General features: G+C 54.7%; 4 protein-coding genes across 4 annotated transcripts; 2 read left to right on the top strand and 2 right to left on the bottom strand.

The window, feature by feature from the left end:
• Positions 1-925: 925 nt before the first annotated feature.
• SODALDRAFT_381147 (hypothetical protein) lies at positions 926-3,316 on the bottom strand. Its single transcript, XM_028615150.1, has 2 exons — positions 2,140-3,316; positions 926-2,056 (listed from the first exon to the last, which is right to left on the bottom strand). The coding sequence occupies exons 1-2, from the start codon at positions 2,911-2,913 to the stop codon at positions 1,400-1,402; spliced, it is 1,431 nt and encodes a 476-aa protein (XP_028463669.1). The 5' UTR covers positions 2,914-3,316; the 3' UTR covers positions 926-1,399.
• A 3,334-nt stretch (positions 3,317-6,650) lies between these two features.
• SODALDRAFT_328249 (long-chain fatty alcohol dehydrogenase) lies at positions 6,651-9,518 on the top strand. The gene is made up of 5 exons (XM_028610642.1): positions 6,651-7,093; positions 7,188-8,280; positions 8,369-8,453; positions 8,575-8,660; positions 8,751-9,518. Exons 1-5 carry the CDS (start codon positions 6,693-6,695, stop codon positions 9,366-9,368), a joined length of 2,283 nt encoding a protein of 760 aa, XP_028463668.1. The 5' UTR covers positions 6,651-6,692; the 3' UTR covers positions 9,369-9,518.
• A 319-nt stretch (positions 9,519-9,837) lies between these two features.
• SODALDRAFT_346072 (aldehyde dehydrogenase) lies at positions 9,838-11,730 on the top strand. Its single transcript, XM_028613236.1, has 2 exons — positions 9,838-10,518; positions 10,616-11,730. Exons 1-2 carry the CDS (start codon positions 10,037-10,039, stop codon positions 11,604-11,606), a joined length of 1,473 nt encoding a protein of 490 aa, XP_028463667.1. The 5' UTR covers positions 9,838-10,036; the 3' UTR covers positions 11,607-11,730.
• Positions 11,731-13,713: 1,983 nt separating this feature from the next.
• SODALDRAFT_362706 (hypothetical protein) lies at positions 13,714-16,914 on the bottom strand (the record flags this gene model as incomplete). Its single annotated transcript, XM_028614484.1, has 11 exons — positions 13,714-13,882; positions 13,959-14,090; positions 14,126-15,234; positions 15,527-15,681; positions 15,745-15,796; positions 15,886-15,964; positions 16,082-16,228; positions 16,300-16,380; positions 16,541-16,578; positions 16,680-16,696; positions 16,833-16,914. The coding sequence occupies 11 exons, from the start codon at positions 16,912-16,914 to the stop codon at positions 13,714-13,716; spliced, it is 2,061 nt and encodes a 686-aa protein (XP_028463666.1).
• Between the last annotated feature and the right edge of the window lie 1,390 nt (positions 16,915-18,304).

Here is an 18,304-nt window from a genome sequence, read left to right as displayed (position 1 = left end):
CACAATACGTTTTTTCTTCTTCTTTTTTTTTCTTTTTTCTTTTCTTTTTTTCTTACTTTTTTTGCAACACGATTTCTTTTCAGATCCCCTCGTACACCTACGGGAGAGATCTACCAGGAATCCGAAGCCGTGGAGACTGGGATCGAAAAACATAACCGAGCGGGCATCCTCTTGACGATTTGGCAAACGACCGACCGACCTATGACTGGGACGACCATAGACACAGATAGACATTCCTCCATTGGTATCAAAACCCCCCCAACAACACACCACACAACAGCGAGTAGGTGGACAAGTGAGCGGGAATTTTTGGCTCCTCTCCTTGTCTCGCCAACCGCAGACCGCGACAACCCTCCCTATCCCCTAATCATCCGAATTTCCGAACACATATAGAGAGCGATTCTTTGTTTTCACACTCTCATCGTTCCGTTTGCTATTTACTGGAACATTGGGTCGCTGGTGTCACCTTCAGCGCGGCGTTGGACCGAGATTGCTTTTTTTGTTTTGTTCGTTCAGTTTTCTTTTCTATTTTCTTTGGTTTTGCTTCTTCATTTACCCCTCCACGACATGCCAGGGGAGGCGTTTACCTCTCCCAACGACGGCCACGGCTTTCAGCCTACCAAGTCTGCGATGAAGAGAAAGAGGAATGCAATTGGCTCGGGACACATGGGAGGTTATACCCCGGATCATCTTTTCGCAGCGTACTTGGCCCCCCTCGCCATCTTATCCCCCTTTACGGCGGGAAGCGGGAATATGTGGGCTTGGCTTTTGTAGCTGCCACACTGATCGATCTTGTTGCTTTATTTTGGTTTGCCGGATCATACACCTGGAGGAGGCATTTGAGAACTGGACTGCCATGACTTGCTAAAGCTATGTGTTGTACATAGCGCGGTCAATATACTGAGCTCAGGCGATATAATCTGACCCCAACCACCTGTAGATGCGTAAATGAATAAGCCATGCCATGTTGATGATGAATTACAGCACCTAGCCAGTCTATTATTACACGAGGACAGACAATGCGCTGATTGACATGTGGTACGACTAATGACTAGTAGCAGCGACAGGAGAGAACAATTCTGCTTTCCAACGGGATGATTCCATGGACAACAGCCGTTGAAGTATTAACGCTGATAGTTATTATGTTATTTTTTTTTTGAATCTTTTTGTTCTCCTTTTTCGGTATAAACGAAGCGCCATCGTCATTTTCAAAATTATACGTCAAGACATACCGGTAAAATCCATACAGTCCGCCCCTCGATTAACCCGAGTTAGTTTTCTTTAATCCCATAAAAACGCCCCTTTTTTTTTTCCGTACCTCTCGGGCCAATCTCCGCTGCCAGTAAGGCAACTCCGTTGACTCTCAACCAAGCTTCCGCCCCAAAAGCAAAGCCTTCACCTAGTACCTGGCCTTGCCGTTGGTCTTCTCCGCAAGGCCGCCCTCCTCGGACCCATTGTGGTAGATCTCCCGGTTAACGTCCCGAGCGGCATCCCAGCCAGCCTTCTCGGCCAAGGTGACGTTGCTCTGGCGGCGCGGCTTGCCCTTGACCTGGCGCGACGACTCGGCGCTGCTCCGGCGGAGGTAGCTGCGGATGAAGAACATGACGAACAGGTAGGTCAGGGGCGCGAGGTAGAACACGTTCAGCCAGATGGCGAAGGTCTCGCCGCTCGTGGTGATGCACGGTTGGGTGACGAAGATGGTCTCGGTCTGAGACGACGATGACGACGCGGCGGCGGCGGCGGCGGCGGCGACGCTCTCGGCCGTGGGCACGGGGGAGGCGACGGCGGCGTCTAGCCCCCCGGTGATCAGCTGCCTGAGGCTGTCGAGGGCGCCGAGGGTGGTGGTGACGACGGCGCCGGCGGCGGGGGAGCTGGCGGCGGCGGCCTTGGCCGCGTTCTCGACGGGGACGACCATGGGGATGGTGTAGGAGATGAAAGAGTGTAGCATGGCGAAGGAGGCGCCGAGGACGAACTGCATGATCTGCATCGTGGTGAGGGAGCGCTTGATGGGCGTCGGCACTCGGACGTTGAAGGCCGTTAGGGTATAGTAAGTATACTAATTTAGGGAATACGACTGTTAGTGTTTTCTCTTCGGACGTACCGGAAGCGGGGCTCAGGAAAAGGAGGTCAAATGCTTACCATAAGGGCATGAATGAACGAGTTGACCAAGACGAAAATCCAGATAGGAGCGGACATGTAGCGCATGCCGGCCCACATGCACATCATGGCACCAGCATGGTGGTACGTCTGGAGGGTGGAGCTGAGCTTGCCCTTGGCGAGGATGACGAAGGTGTCCAGGACCTCGTAGAACTTGCTGAGGTAGAAAATCCAGCCGTAGAAGGCAAGACCTTCGTTCCAGAGCCTACCGTAGACTTCCCTGCTGGGAGCTCCGTCGCTGCCCAGAGGGGCAGGGCCGCTGAAGCTTGTCCATTGACCGAGGGTGTCGCTGTGGACGGTGGCATATCCGAAACCAGGAGGGCCGTTCACCTGGCAAAGGCTATCGGCAGTGGCAGCCAGTCCGTGAGGTCCCATGGGGCTGACAACCGTCCTCCTCATCCCTCCCAGCATGCCCCAGAAGGTCCAGGCCGAGTAGACGGCGAGGAAAAGGTTATGCAGGATGACGAAGGCCTTGAAGGGCGCGGTCTTGCTGATGGCCCAGGGCTTCTTGCCATTTGACGTGTTGTAGCGGTTGAGCAACTTCACGGTGACGGCGTACAAGGTCGCGATGGTGATGGGGACCCTGGCGTCGAGCACTGCGGTGTAAATGTGGTCTGGGATGGCGAAGGTTGTCGAGCTCGAGCCGGGGGCTGGCGGAGGGACGCCCAACGGTTCCTGGCCTGTGGGAACAGAGAAGAGGGCTGACGATGGCAGTCCACCGATGATGGTGGCGCCAGACGGCATCGTGAAAAACATGACGCTAGGTACGGGTTCGCAACCTATGGATGGCTGGGGTCGGTGTCGTAGGGAGGAGCGCAATTCAGGGCAGCCCAGGGGACTCGCTCAAGAAACGGGCTTTGCAGTCCCGGGGCTGTATGTATAGATGTATGTACGTAGGTGAATATAGGTCAGGGTTCGAGTAGGGATGGCCCGAGATTCCTAGGTATGTAGGGAGTATGGAGGAATGTCGCGAGGAGTACGGACAGGATTGATGGAAAGACTCGAAGGTGGGGGACAGACAAGGAAGAATCATAGAAAAGGTCAAGACATAAATAAGCAAGGTTTATCAAGACTCTGTACACTACTACTTCATGTCTCGCCCTCTCATGTGTGTGACTTGGTCTGACAGATACCTACGTAATAGTGTGGAGCGTGCGACATGAGGAATGGCGAAAGGCAAGACATGTGGGAGTCCATAGCTTGTTCTCCCTTTCCCAGCCAAATGGATGCCGAGGTCAACAACTTTTTTTTCCTTTGGGGATGTTGAACAAAAATGCGGGTTCTCAGAGACAAAGGGCGGGGCAGGGGCGGACAGACACCCGGAACCGGGGGCGGGATGTCAACGAATTGAAGAAGAGGTCGAAGCGAAGGTCGAAGGGCAAGGGCCCAAGGGTCAAGTGCAAGTGCCGCCCCGCCGCCTTTGCTGTGTTGTACGTTGTATATTCTCGATTACGAAGTTGAGCGTGTGTGCCACGGTGCCGCCCCAGAGAAAGAGGCCCCAGCCCTTTGGGTCCCGCGCAAATCCGTCCATTCCATTGGCTGCACTCGGTGTCGTCCCGGTTGTTGACCGGCAGAGGCCGATGATCACCAAAGCTGTACTTCGTAGTGTACACATACTACGAAGTACGGTCCAATACCTTGATCATGTCTTTGCGATTTCAGAGGGACGGGTAATGCTCTGTTTTCCTTACAGATTACGGGAGGTATTGTTATTGGCGGTTATCCGGTATGAGATGCAAATCATCATTGCTCTCAGTGGTGTTTGTCAGCAGACGTCGCGTGATACCTACCATACCTACGTGTGCCAATTCTCCCGGACGCGCTTATCAGACAGAGCGACGTACTGAGTTTGTTGTATCTGGTCGATTAAAGTGCAAGAAGCATCGCCGTGCTAATTAAATCTAAGGCATGAAATACTCTGTAATTAGGATACACGGCCTACATACCTGGCCAACAAAGTTGATAGTAGTGAATTATTCGGGGACAATGGAAAACCGGGGCGGGACTTCGCCGTTCGGGTAGGCTTCTTAGCGGCATGTGTGGTGGGGCCTAGCCCGGAAGCCAACACCAACTGGGAAGTGCGATCTCAGGAAAGCGATCTGGGAGCCCAAGTGGATGGGGTGGATGGGATAGAAGAATGAACCTGAGTGTGTGTGAAGTACCTAGGTACTTCGTCTTCCTACCTCATGATTACGGTACTTGGATTACTTAGGTACGTACCTGCGTACGTACGTTGTACGTTGTACATGTGCATTTTGTTGAGGATCTAATCCCAATTTAGGGTCCGTCCGGGGTGCCGGTCGGCCGAACCAGGGGCCCAAGGACGTTTGATGGGAAATTTGCCGCCACAGTAAAAACTCCGCACAAAGTGACTCGAGAGGCTCCAAAACCACTACGACAGATCTGCCTTTTTTCTTCCTTTTTTCTTCCTTTTTTTTTTTTTTTTTTTTTTTTGTATTGCGTACTTTGTGCGAACTGGTTTCTGTTCGCAAGTGGGGGTTGGCTGTGACGTATGCGCCCGACTCTCATCCGGACAAAGTATCCGTCCCTTTTATGATTGGGCGACGTTCATGTTCTGTATATTCTTCCCCCAGTGATGGAGTTTCTATGAGGAATTGCATACAACGTACGACGACCACGCTGAAAAAGGCACGACCAACACAGGTTATAACAATTGGCTTACATATACGATGTGTATATACATAATTGTGGTACTCGAAAGAGATCCACCGCGACTCGACGAAGAATCGCTTAAACATGCCAGGTCTCTTCCCATCGAGGTTCAGTAGGGATACCTACGGAGTATAACTCATGGTCTGGCAAACTATCGGACAGTGAAGCTCTCTTAAATTTGTCAGCTTGTTTCACTTGCTGAAGTCCACTCCAAGATTGTCCGAGCTACAGTATTCCGTAATGTGACCATGATGAGTTGGAGATGTGGTTCTGTGATACCTCCTCACTGTACACGTATATATCCGTATTGGCCGTCCGGACCCTATCTGCCGCATCCATCTATACCCTCACTAGGTATTATGTCTTCGCTCAGTTTAGATCGTTGAATTTGACAATTGACAGGTGGGCCCCCCATTGGTGTTTGCCTGTCAAGTCTTCATGGAGAAATCACATGTGAATTCCAACAATTTGACTGCCACGTGCGTGTCGACGACAACCGAGGAATATTCGTAGTTGAAGTCCAAAACCCAAACACACGATGACATCTTGGCAATTATAAGCAGTGAGAAGTTTCACTGGGGCGAACGAGTCTCAACAAATTGATAGAGCCATGGAACAATGGATCGTCTGATTCTTCGAGAATCCTAGTTTTTATTATTATTGTTATTATTATTATTTTTATGCCGTTCATTGTTTCATTGGACGAGGCGAGGCGTCTTTCATCCATCCCCTGTCTTCCCCTTCTTTCTTCTTATAGAATTCTTTCCCTCGTCAAGGCCAAGAACTGAATCGTCACAAAGGGCACTACACATAGTGGCGCAACACAGTTTCCACCTTTACTTTGCGGAGCCGTTTTGGCGGGTTTATAGGTAAATGTTTAGCTCTTTCTGCCGCGTCTCGGCCGAGCCCGCATCGTCCGGAGCATAGATCCAACAGATTTATCGTGGATATCGGCAGATTGATTAATTACTCCATATTGATTAGGTATTGAAGCTAGAAGTTCGGAGCGGAAGGAAGGAATATGTTATCCTTTACATGGACTACTTTGTAGTATTCTCACCTGGTCTTGATAGTGTCTGTTCGCTCCCATCTGTTTGTGAACGCAAAGATGCCCCAATTATTTGTATATTCTACCTCCCGCAATGATTCAGTATTAGGACCCGTCAGAAGGTGAAATAGAAAGACAGACACCCGACTAGCAGTCGATTTGATGGCATCAATTATGCAATTAGAATCAGGAGATGGATAGACATGAAGCTCGGCGAGTGACCGACTTGACGTAGCTATCACAGCGTTTTTTTTTCCTGTTCTCACCTTACTTGTCGAATGAACAATACGTTCGTTAGCATTTGCACCTGTAAAGAGCTTGCTTTTATAAGCAGTCAATAGGTAAACGGGACGGGTATCGTGGAGCTCCTTTGTCGAGTCAAAGCGCAGACGTTCATAGACTCGTTGTATTTCGTATGTAGCTACCTTAAGGTACGGACACGGACAATGGTGAAGAACGGACGATGTCAGCAAGTACAAAGTATTGAGTACCTCCAGATACTTCCGTCCTCAGTATTCAGGTGCGAAAACTGGGGTGCATACATTGTACGCAGTACCTTTCTCACCCGAGACCAAGAGGTCGCACAGACCACGTGCGTGGACCCCCCCAGGTCCCCTAGGTGTCGGAGGTTTTGACCCCCCTGACCGAGCCCCTGTCCTGTCCTGTCCTGTCCTAGATCAGCCGATCAATTCCAGTCTTCACCTGCATTCGTTACATTACCCAACGGCTTCAGTAGATTCTCCTTGGAGGACCAGCTCTTCGTCCCTTCCCTGATCTCTACCCAAAATCCCCATCTCTCGACGCTCAAGTAACCATGACCGGCCCAGATGTAGCCTCCACCTCCAGCTCGATGCCGTCCCAGGCAGCGCCGTCGGCATTACAATCCCCTCCTCTCTCTGAGCCCTCTTTCTGGAATGAGACGCAATGGGCCGTGTTATGGTCTTTGATGGAGGCCATACTACCTTCTATCCGCAGCGAATCCGACGTCTCCGATGAGAATAGCCAGGTCAAGCTTCCCGATGCGGAATACTCAGAAGCCATCCGCCTTGCCCGTGCTGCCATGGACGCCGGCGCGCCGCCCGAGGATCGTTTCAAAGACTATCTCGAATTTTGTCCCGTTCAAGATGCTCGTTTCCGAGCCGACGTGATCCAGAGTCTGTCCATGGTCTCTAGCACAGCCCGCGATGCCATGGGTAGGGCCCTGTCTAGTCTAGGGTATGCACGGGGGCCGTCTCTCTTCTGTTTACTGGCCTTTCTCATTCATGGATATATGGATATATCTCATCGCACCGAGCTAATCCCTCCGCAGCACTCGCCTAGGGGGCCTTCTCCTCACGGGCTACTTCGCCGCAGTCCACCACCAGCCCATCCACATCCGGGAGGCCATCCTCAAAGCCTGGACCGCATCTCGACTCACTTCCCTTCGCGTCCTCTGCAAGTCCTTGACCACCCTGGCTCACAAAGCCTCCCTCGTGACCAACCCCCTCCTCCGAGAGCTTATCGACTACACCGATACCCCCGAACACCACCGTCCCGCGGAGGGCTTCAACTTCCGCTTCGAGCAGCCCCACCCGGCCACTGACGACGGACCGGCCTCCGTCGAAACCGACATCGTCATCGTCGGTTCGGGCTGTGGTGGCGCCGTGTGCGCCAAGTCCCTCGCCGAGGCCGGCCACCGCGTCCTCGTCGTCGACAAGGGCTACCACTTCCCCCCCTCCCAGCTGCCCATGTCCCAGGAAGACGGCTGTCGCCATCTCTACGAGAACGGCGGCTTCCTCACGAGCGACGACTCCAGCCTCAACCTGGTCGCCGGCGCCTGCTGGGGCGGCGGCGGCACCGTGAACTGGAGCGTCGCCCTCCAGACACAGGGCTTCGTGCGCGAGGAGTGGGCCCGGGAACACGGCCTCCCGTTCTTCACCTCGGCGCAGTTCCAGGCGTCCCTCGATAAGGTGTGCGCCCAGATGGGCGTCGGCACCGACGCGATCCGCCATAACCACAGGAACAGGGTTCTCCTCGAAGGGTCCCGGAAACTCGGCTGGCATGCGGCGGCGGCGCCGCAGAACACGGGCGGGGAGGAGCACTACTGCGGTCGCTGCCATCTGGGGTGTGCGTCGGAGGCGAAGAAAGGGACCGTCGTACGCTGGCTGCCGGCTGCGGCCGGGGCGGGGGCGAAGTTCATGGAGGGCCTGGAGGTCGACAAGATTACTTTTGACGACGAGACGGACGGCACCAAGCGAGCTACCGGCGTCGTCGGCCGCTGGGTGTCGAGGGATGCCGACGGTGGCCTTGCGTGGCCGGAAGACCAGCGCGTTGTTCGGGACGTGGTCATCAAGGCTAAGAGGGTTATCGTGGCCGGTGGTGCTCTCTGTAGCCCATTGCTGCTGCTCAGGAGCGGGTTGACGGTGCGTTTCGTGCTTCAGAGCCCACACTTTTCTTGGTCTGAGGGTACCAATCCTTTGCATTCGAATGGTACGCTCACGGTGGTAGCAGAATCGTCACATCGGACAGAACCTCCGCGTGCATCCCTGCAATATGGTCGGCGCATATTGGAAAGAGCCCACCATCCCCTGGGAAGGTAAGTAGGCATGCCACCTATGAACCCCTGCTACCATGCTACCATGCCACCATGCCACCATGCCACCAGGCCTAGGGTTGGATTTTTCTTTTCTCCAACTGACGGGAAATCTTCATGGCAGGCGGCATCATTACGAGCTATTGTTCAAGTTTCGAAAATTTAGACAACTCCGGCCACGGTGTCAAGCTAGAGCCCGTTTGCGGAATGGTATGTTCATTCCCATTTAAGTTACCGTTATGCTCCCCTCCCACCGTACTCTGTCTGGGTCGAGGTGCCTCCGGCTAACCGGTCCGCTAGCCATACGTATCTCTCGCCAACATGCCCTGGCGCGGTGGACTGGAGTCCAAACTCTCCAGCTTGAAATTCCGGCACTTTGGTGGCTTCATCTCACTCACTCGCGACCGCGACAGCGGCAGCGTCTATCCGGACGAAGTCACCGGCCGTCCCCGCGTGGCGTATACCACATCGGCCTTCGACCGAGCTCACACGCTGGAAGGCGTCATTGCTCTCGCCAAAATCTGCTACATAGAGAGCGCGGTCGAGATCCACGCCCTGCTTCCCGGTGTTCAGCCTTTCGTAAGGGAAGAAGCCGACGAAGGGGACGAACCAGGCCTGGATGGCATCAACAACCCCCGATTCACGGCGTGGCTTGACAGTGTTCGGCGGGCCGGTAATTTGCCGCCCGCGGCGGCCTTCTCGTCGGCACACCAGATGGGCACATGCCGCATGGCCGCCAACGAGGACGAAGGCGTGGTGGACTCGCGGGGTCGGGTCTTTGGCGTTGAGGGACTGTATGTCGCCGACTCGAGCGTGTTCCCCAGTGCGACCGGGGTTAACCCCATGGTGACGGTCATGGCCATCGCGGATTGGATCGCAGCCGGGATTGCGGAAGACTTGAGTGCCCTGTCGACTTGAATCGACTTGAACGACATCAATCGAGGTATGCGGCACCTCCAGCTTGTTGACAACAGAGCCAGCCTATTGTGTGCAGTTTAGCCCGCCATTGGTGTTCTGGTGCTGTACTATGGATTGCTGTTCGCCAGTTATCTACAACTGTTTCCTTGTGCTTTATTATATTTTTATAATATTAATACAATACATCAAAAAGATCTGGGGATTCAGAGATGCCGTGGTTTGGAGAGGGGAGGAGGTGGACGGAATATATGAAGACCCCCCCACCAGCAGCACCAATACCAGCCCGGCAAGGAGCCAATAAAATCCTATGTAGCGCTGAAGTTCCTCCACCCTCCAGACTCCACCCTCCACGTTGTTGGTCTGGCCCCTGAAATGCGGGGTCCCGGCAGTTAGGATCGGCGTTTGGAAAAAAATGGGTCCCGGGGATTCCCGGGCGGGGTCGGGGTCGGAGGATCAACAGATCCGGGGGCAGTGATGATCTTCATACAAAGAGAAATTCTCTCGTTCCCGCACCTTTTGCAAAACCCTGTATATCTTGATCTTGTCCTACACTGCCTCCTGTCGTCCTCTCTCCGTTTGCAGTTCTCAATTCGCGGGGACACTCGCCACATTCTACGCCCGGTCTTGAAATCTCCTCACCTCTACCACAGCTTCCGGCATTTCCCACCATGGCCGAAAAGACAACGTCCGAGGCCGCCAACGGAACGACGACCTACTCGGTCCCCTTCTTCCTGAACGGAAAGGAGGTTCATCCCAGCGAGACCTTCAGTGTCATCTCCCCGGCTACCGGCAAAGTCGTCCACAACTGCGGCAGCGCCACCGTGGAAGATGCAAAAGCGGCGGTTGATTCGGCCGCCAAGGCGTTCCGGTCATGGCGCAAGACAACGCCGGGGTACCGACGCGACATCTTCTTCAAGGCGGCAGAAGTCATGCAGAGGCGGCGGGCCGAGCTGGCCCAGTACATGACCGAGGAAACCGGGGGGCTGCCGCAGTGGTGCGAGTTCAACCTGGACGTGGCGATTGACATGATCAAGGACGTGGCGGGGCGGATCGCTACGGTAGAAGGGTCGTTCCCGGCGACGAAAGACCCCGACTTTGGGAGCATTGTTTTGCGTGAGCCGTATGGTGTTGTGCTTGCGATTGCGCCGTGGTAAGTGCCTTTTTCTTTTTTTTCTCTTCTTTTCCCCCCCTTCTTTTTTCTTTTCTTTCTTTTGTTGCTTGCTAACAGGGCGGAACAAAAAAAATAGGAATGCACCTTACATCCTCGGCACTCGCGCCATCGTCTTCCCCATGGCCGCCGGGAACACCGTCGTCCTCAAGGGCACCGAGCTATCCCCCCGCGTCATGTGGGCCATCGCCTCCGTGTTCCACGAAGCCGGCCTGCCCGCCGGCGTCCTCAACACCATTACCCACAAGCCAGCCGCCGCCCCCCAAATCACATCCGCCCTGATCGCAGACCCGCTGATCAAGAAGATCAACTTCACAGGCAGCACCGTGGTAGGCCGCATCATCGCCAAGCTAGCCGGCGAGAACCTGAAACCCGTCGTGCTCGAGCTGGGCGGCAAGGCGCCCGCCATCGTGTGGGAGGACGCCGACCTCGACCTCGCCGCCGACCAGTCCGCGCTGGGCTCCTTCTTCAACGCGGGCCAGGTGTGCATGTGCACCGAGCGGATCCTGGTGCACAAGGCCGTCAAGCGCGCATTCCTCGCCAAGCTGGCCGCCTCCATCGACAAGTTCTTCCCCCCGCGGGCCCGCGGCGGCGACGCCCCCGTTCTCATCAACGAGCTCGCCGTCGCCAAGAACAAGAGGCTCGTCGCCGACGCCACCGCCAAGGGCGCCTCCGTCGTCTACGGCGACGTCGACGCCCAAGAGGCCAGCGCCACGCGCCTGCGCCCTGTCGTGCTGGACAACGTCACGCGGGACATGGACATCTACGCCACCGAGTCCTTCGGCCCTTCGGTCTCCGTGTACGAGATCTCCGACGAGCAGGAGGCCGTTGACATGGCGAACGACACCGAGTACGGCTTGACCTCGGCCGTCTTCACCGAGGACCTCAGACGGGGACTCCGGTTCGCGCGGGAGATCGAGTCGGGCGCCGTGCATATCAATTCCATGAGCATACATGATGAGAGCAATCTGCCGCACGGTGGTGTCAAGGGGAGTGGGTACGGGCGCTTCAACGCCGCCAGTGGTCTTGCGGAATGGGTCAGGACAAAGGTGGTTACTTTTAAAGCATGATGCAAGCGAACGGAGCCGAGCTTCCTTCATATTCCACTGAATATTCTGGTGGTTGTGTCATTTTTTGCGGGCAGGTCCCTACGAATTCTACGCTTTTCTTGGAGTATTTCATCTATACCAGGGGACAAAGTAAAAGATTTTGATTTTGATTTTGATTTCTTTTCCCTTTGGCGTTGTCGCCTTCGTCGGCGTAATAGCCCTGAGCTGAAAAATTAAAAATTCCTCGCTTCCTGCGTAGCTGTGAGGAAGCTTCGAGGAGTTTGGCGACATGGAATCCTCGTAGCAAACGACACGCGCTTTCTATCCCGGACCCTGTATCCGGACGGGTAGGGGTGGGGGTGGGGGTGGGGTGGGTTGGGGTGGATCCAGGCCCTCGGATGATCGGAGTTTCGATGGGGAACTTCCCACCCCACCACCCGACCACCCGACCACCCCACATCCCAGACCAGCCTTGTCATGTACCTGTTAACCTATAGGTAAGTACCTTAAGTACCTGAATAATGACTTCGTACAACCCGTAACCATAGGTACCTACAAGACTTACGTCGACTTCCACCAGACACATGAATATTTGAGACGGACGCAAGAAAGAGGTCACCAAGGAGAAAATGTTTGAACAAACTGTCAGGTTTAGATTATGTCACTAGCAGGTTGGTTGTGACGAAAGAGGTAACTAGAGAGAGTATGAGCATGGGTACGGAGCTTTCCCTCAACTTTGCCCCGTCCCCGTAGCACGTTGCAACAGGCCAGAGCCACCAGGGCTCTCGACCCATGTATATGCTATGGTGTTTTCCGGTGTTCCAGCACCGTCGCGCCGCAGATAGCACCGACCAGTGCGGCGGCTATTCCCAGGGGATGATTTCAAGGGGGCCAGGCATAACCTCCCGCCTCGCGCACAGCTTGAGAGCGGCACCCTGACCCCATCATCCCTGCGGCGATTTCCCCCTCGCATCCCTCCCTTCGCACGTCTTCCAGCGTCACCCAGGCCTGATTGGGACAAAGCATGCAATGCCTCCCGCTCGTTTCTGCTTCTGGACAAAACCACCTGCGAATGGGAAGAAGAAGAAGAGGGGCATGTAGGCGGCGTGCTACATGTTGTCTCGACTCGAGACCCTGTCCACATTTCCCCATCTTTTTCTTGACGCCGTGGTGGGGAAATGTGGCGTAGGAGCTGACAGGGCTGAGTCAAGACCATGGCATCAAGGGACTTCGCATCACATCAACCCCCCCCCTGCTCTGCAGGGAGTGGAGCGTATTCGTGATGCCCGGCTTCATTGTGGTGATTTACCCCCATGCTCCATCACTTTCTGTGCGACCTGGCATTGTCCCATTCGTGATGCCACGGGTAACAACCACATGACACCAAGCAAGGCAAGGAGACCAGAGCAAGTGGATCCTGTCGACAAGTAGCGTCTGAATAGTTGCAGTATTCCAGATACTGCGCAATGTTTGGCCACAAATTGATGGATTCCAGCCGTCGATCTTCGCGTCAGCGAAAATACGTTAATTAAAGGAGTCCGGCCCCTGGCTGTATTGTCCGCTCAGCGAGCCGAAAAAAACCGAATGTTCCTGAATGGATGTGCGACGCCCCGTTTGTCAAAGAGAAGGCAGGCACGGGGAGTCGAGATAGTCGACCCAACATCCCCCGACGAGTTCTATTTTGTTTGACACTCGTTCTATTGGCATGACCTCGTTCGTCGTCTCGCAGGTGTGGGTGTCGTGAGGATTCGTTTTCGGTCGTCAAAGATCGTCGTCCATTAATCGTAAGACAGGATATTAGGAGGGGTCGAGAAAGGTGATGTAAGCGAGCGTGCCATGGTTGGAATGACTGTGAATGGGGGTATCTCCGAGAAAAGAAAGCCGCTTAATGCCATGCAGGGACAAAAAGGGCAGAAAAGAAAAGGAAAAGAAGGACAAGAAAAATGCATAACCGGAGGGGGGATATCGAATCGGTTCCTTCTGTCTCGGACTCGGCCGAGCGGGCGGGGGTCGCATCGCTGCGTGTTTCCTCTTGTTTAGATGAGAAATCCGGGAGACCAAAGAACAAAGAAAAAGAGAAAAAAAGGAGAAAAGAAAAAGAGAGAGGAGAAAGTGAAGGAAAAACCAATCAAGGCCTCCTGTATGCCAGTTGTAAATGCACGCAGAATAAACCGTTCCGGACCCAGCCCATGAAGTGTCGAGATAATGAGAGAAGCTTGTGACCGAGCTCGCGGTTTCTGATACAGTCTCCCATGATGAGCGCGAACAAGGAAACGAGACCGAAATCAAAACGCTTGCTGGATGAGCGGGACAAAGGAAGAGCAAGTCCGGGAAAATTAGCTTGAGGGCTGGGTTTCTGGTTTGGTATGTGACGAGACCTCGAACACCGTTCGCTCCCTGATGATGCCAAACGCCGTAAAAAAGGAGAAGAAAAAAAGGGATGCCAGACACATGATCATGAGGTCGTGGTGACGGGATGGTGACTGTCCGATGTAGTGGCTGGTGCTGACCGTGATGATTGTCAGGTCATGGTGGCGTACTCCGGATACCGGTCCCATCCGAAGCCTCCGTAGCCCATGCCGATGCCGCATTGCGGGGTGAAGGTGCTGGGCAGAGGAAGCGCCGGGATAGGTGCCATCACGAGGGGCGAGCTGTAGAAGTAACCGGCGGAAGAGAATGGCTCGCTGAAAGCAGGGGTCGGTGACGGCACTTGCGTCTCGGACAGCGCCAAGTTGGTCCAGACGGGGGTGGTGACCGAGTCTTGCGACACGGATGTTACGCTAGGACTTGACGGTAGTATTCTCCACGGATCAACTGCGGGGAGGCTTGTGTGCGTGTGCGTGTGCGTGTGCGGGTGCGAATGCGGTGTGGGTTGCGACTGAGACCACATGGAGGCGCCGGCCGGGGAGCTCGGGAGCAGCGGGGCTTGACGAATGACATCGACTACCCTCGGTGGCGGGGCCAACAGAGGCTTCATGAGACCCATGATATGGCTCCTGACCTCCTCACTCTTCCCGCAGAGCAGCTCGCCGGCGCCCTCCTCCTCGAGACCCTCCAAGGCGCTGACATGAGTGCGGAACACAAACTTGTTGATGGCTTGGACAAAGTCCTCGTGGAGCTTCTTGCACTGCTGGTCCTTCTCGGCCCAGTCGTGGGTGTTCGCCTTGGCGTCGACGCAGTGGGTTTCCTCGTGGTACTCGACCAGAGCATCGATGGTGTCGGGGGTCAGCTTGAAGGCGACCTCGTTTCGTAGGACCATGTCGACATGTACGATGTAGGCCTGGATATGGACGAGTTGGAAGTTGCAGAGGGCCTCGACCAAGGGATTGTCGTCCTGACGGAGTTCCGACTCCGGGGCCTTCGGCAACATGAGAGCAGCCAGATTCCAGATGGCATTGGTTGAGGACAAGGTTTCGGTCAGACATCTTTGGTGCTGCGGAATGCTGTTGAGAGGTCGCTTTACTCGGTTGATGCGTTTGAGGGTTTGTGTCAACCAGGGCTCGACTCTGGATCCGAGAACAACGTTAACGGAAGAAGCCCTCGGGGCAAAGGCGGCCGCCGAGGCCGGGAGCAGTTGTGGCGGCATGACCGGGAGTTGTGGCGAGACGGGGGGCGGCGCGGGCAATAGGATCTTTGTAAAGGCTTTGCGCTCGGATGGTGAGTTGAAGGAGCAGATCGAGCGATTTATGGGAGGGCGAGAGGCGAGAGGCGAGAGGCAAGAGGCAATCAAGGCAAAGAAGAAGAATATAAAGTTGGAAAAAAAAAAGGTATAAACGGCGCTGGTCCGTCCCGAGGAGGGAATTAAAGCTTAACAATCCAGCTACCGCAAGAAGAAGAGAACGGTGGACGAGGTGCTCGTGAGGGAAGAGGGAGGGTAAGAAAGGGTAAGAAAGGGTAAGACATGTTGCGAGGGTGGTGGGGTATTAAAGTAATTCCTTCACCATGGCATGGTTCCCATTTTCGCCATTGGAGTGGAAAAGGAGGGGAGGGAGGGGCGGGCGTTGGCGTGGACGGGGCGAAGACAGGAGGGTGGAGTCGAGTTGTGGAGGGGAAAGCGGCACTGGCTGGAGAGAGACTTGCGACTTCCTGGGTCTTCCTTCCAGGTGCAGCCGAGGGCAAGGGCGGTCGACAAGGGTTGTCAATGGTTGTCAATCAGTACCGAGTCTGGGCGCTGCGCCGAAGGGGGCGTGTGACAGTGACAGTGACAGTGACTTGCGGGTGACAGAAGCCGGGAATTTAGGGGAGGGTGGTGTCGGCATAGCAGGGACCACGAAGATGGGACATGGGATAGACAACGTACATGAAAATCATATCCCCAGCTCAGGATCAGGCCCTTGGAGGTCCAACGTCCCTTTCCAATGCTTCGTTTCGACACGTTTCTGCCCAGGCACGAAGCCGGATAGTCATCATCTCATGCATGATACAGTGGACGATTAGCTGCGCCGACTCCTGTGTACAGTCTGGCGACGGTCGGGTCCCGAGAGGAAAACCTTCACATCCATTTGGATCCATTCCAGCGCCTCACATTGTACGTTGGACTAATGGGTGCCGAGGATTCGGAGGAAGCGAAGAGGTCGCAGGCCGGGTGCAGTAGCAGGTAGCAGGTAGCAGTAGCGGCAATGGCGACAGACGCCCGCCGATGGCTGTGCAGCCGGGGCGTGCATATTCGAATATGCTCGATGACAGAATTTTAGGAGGGAGCCAGGAACCAAACGCAGCACATGAGCAAATGGGCTTCTCAGCTACTGAAGGCGTTGCGTTGTGGGCTACATGCAGCTGTGAAGCGGAAGATGATCTGGAATGGGAAACGAGCAGGGGGCAACACAGCTGAAAAACGAAGAAAAAAGGCATTTAAGAGGGGATACATGCTGCTAATACACCTACAAAGTACAGGTACCTTATATACGGTACCTTGGCAGCCGGGACGTTTGTACAGCTGTACGGAGTACCCCTACATCCCAAGACCAAGATCCCCAGTATACTTGCCTGATAACTGGGCACCATACAGACTTCAGGCCCAATAGGGTCTTAATATACCTTAGGTAAGGTAGGTATCCTCAATGTCTGTTAACGTACGAAGTGGGGATACAATACCTTGTCCATGTCGCTGTCTACGCTGTACAACGATGTGTATCTCCCTGCCCTATGGCACGAAGATACCTTATGGTCCGTGGCCGGGTGGCTTATAGTGGTCGGTGCGTCGCCCCAACTCCGCCACACTCGGCCCCTGGAAACGTACAAACGTACCAACGTACCAAATACCTAACGACCACTCCTCTTCCATTAACTGAACGATACGATACCGCTTGGACTCCTCTTCACCACCCATTGCAGGTTGTCAGTCGGCCTGCATCTCGGCAAAACACCCAGTATACGAGACAACCTTCTCTTCAACGTTCATACGCCGGCAAAGTCGTAATATCCCTCTCTTTGGTGGAATACCCAAGTCGTCAGAAACACGGACATACGTGCCCGGTCTTTTGCCCTAACGATGCAACGTGCATCTTGTCCCTCTATCCTAGACAGGGTATGGCGGCGCCTGTGGTGGGCCCGCTTTGCTCCATCGTCCAGTGTTTCTTGGTCGAATATACGGGCCACATTGGCATTATGACTCTTACAATTCCTCTCGAATTGCTCGAGTTGCCCCTCCTTGGCAACATTTCTGCACTTGACCTCTCCCGCCCTGCCCGTAGTCTCGTTCTCGTTCTCGTTCTCGCCTACCGGACATAATTTATCCCCTACTTTGTACGACCACATAGCGAACCGCGGAGCAGCCCAGCCAGCGCCTCGTCAGACAACTTACAAGTGCCCTCCCCCACCTTGAAACGCCCCCTGACAAAAGAGACGCCGCGCCGTGCGAAACCGCGAAACCGGCCGGGACCTTGCCAGGCCAGACTGACGTCCGTTCCGGGGAAACATACAACAGGTGAATTGTGACATGACATCGAGCCGCCATGCCAGTAACAATAGTGTTGGCTCCAACACCCACCCACCCAGGGGGACATTTTCCCTCCTCCCAAAGAATACATATTGCATATCCAAGCTGTCCAAATTGCGTTTGCCACAGTTCCTGCCACTCAAAATGCCGCAGAAGGCCAGAGTCCTAGCGGATCCTCATTTCCCTCGCGTCCGATGGCTGGCGAGGGGAGCAGAGACGTGACACTAACACCGTCGTCCCACGCCCGCGAACTTAGCGCCGGTGCGCCTTACATACATGCAGTTCCCGCCACTGGCGACGCACAGCATGCATCGAGGGTAGAATGCACGGGGCTTGCTTCTTGCTTGCTTGCTTACTTGCTTGCCATATGCAGCCGATCTGCTGCGGCGACATGACGACGGCTTGCTATTGCTTGAAGCAGAATAAGTAATCAAAGATGGGCAAACAGTTTGGAAATTCCCCGTTGTGACTGGACGCGTCCGTATGCACGGGGGACAGTGCTGAACAAGAGCCAAGAAGCCGATTGTGAGTTGACGATGGGATCATACGGGGGCCGGACCCCCAACGGGGTAAAGGGGGTGTGGTGTGGTGGGTGAAAGAAAAAAACAATGGACCCGTCGAGATCCGTAAACGAAACCAGTGTACTAGTGTGGATTCGTACAGACACTCGTCTGGGGGGAAGATACATAAAACTGATATCCAGCTAACCCAAGCGGGCCTTGACAAGGCATGGCGTCCATCGTCGAGTGTCATAACCACGAGACTGAGACACCCCCCCCCC

This window comes from Sodiomyces alkalinus (assembly GCF_003711515.1).
Source record: "Sodiomyces alkalinus F11 unplaced genomic scaffold SODALscaffold_10, whole genome shotgun sequence".
NCBI lineage: Eukaryota > Fungi > Ascomycota > Sordariomycetes > Glomerellales > Plectosphaerellaceae > Sodiomyces > Sodiomyces alkalinus.
This window is presented reverse-complemented; position numbering and strand designations above follow the sequence as displayed.

Excerpts from the sequence above, each read along its gene's own strand:
- SODALDRAFT_381147 (XM_028615150.1), bottom strand. The coding sequence starts at position 2,913 with ATGTTTTTCACGATGCCGTCTGGCGCCACCATCATCGGTGGACTGCCA. Across the intron at positions 2,057-2,139 it reads CGTTCATTCATGCCCTTATG|TATACTTACTATACCCTAAC; the intron begins GTAAGCATTTGA and ends TCCCTAAATTAG.
- SODALDRAFT_328249 (XM_028610642.1), top strand. The coding sequence starts at position 6,693 with ATGACCGGCCCAGATGTAGCCTCCACCTCCAGCTCGATGCCGTCCCAG. Across the intron at positions 7,094-7,187 it reads AGGGCCCTGTCTAGTCTAGG|CACTCGCCTAGGGGGCCTTC; the intron begins GTATGCACGGGG and ends ATCCCTCCGCAG. Across the intron at positions 8,454-8,574 it reads GCCCACCATCCCCTGGGAAG|GCGGCATCATTACGAGCTAT; the intron begins GTAAGTAGGCAT and ends TCTTCATGGCAG.
- SODALDRAFT_346072 (XM_028613236.1), top strand. The coding sequence starts at position 10,037 with ATGGCCGAAAAGACAACGTCCGAGGCCGCCAACGGAACGACGACCTAC. Across the intron at positions 10,519-10,615 it reads GTGCTTGCGATTGCGCCGTG|GAATGCACCTTACATCCTCG; the intron begins GTAAGTGCCTTT and ends CAAAAAAAATAG.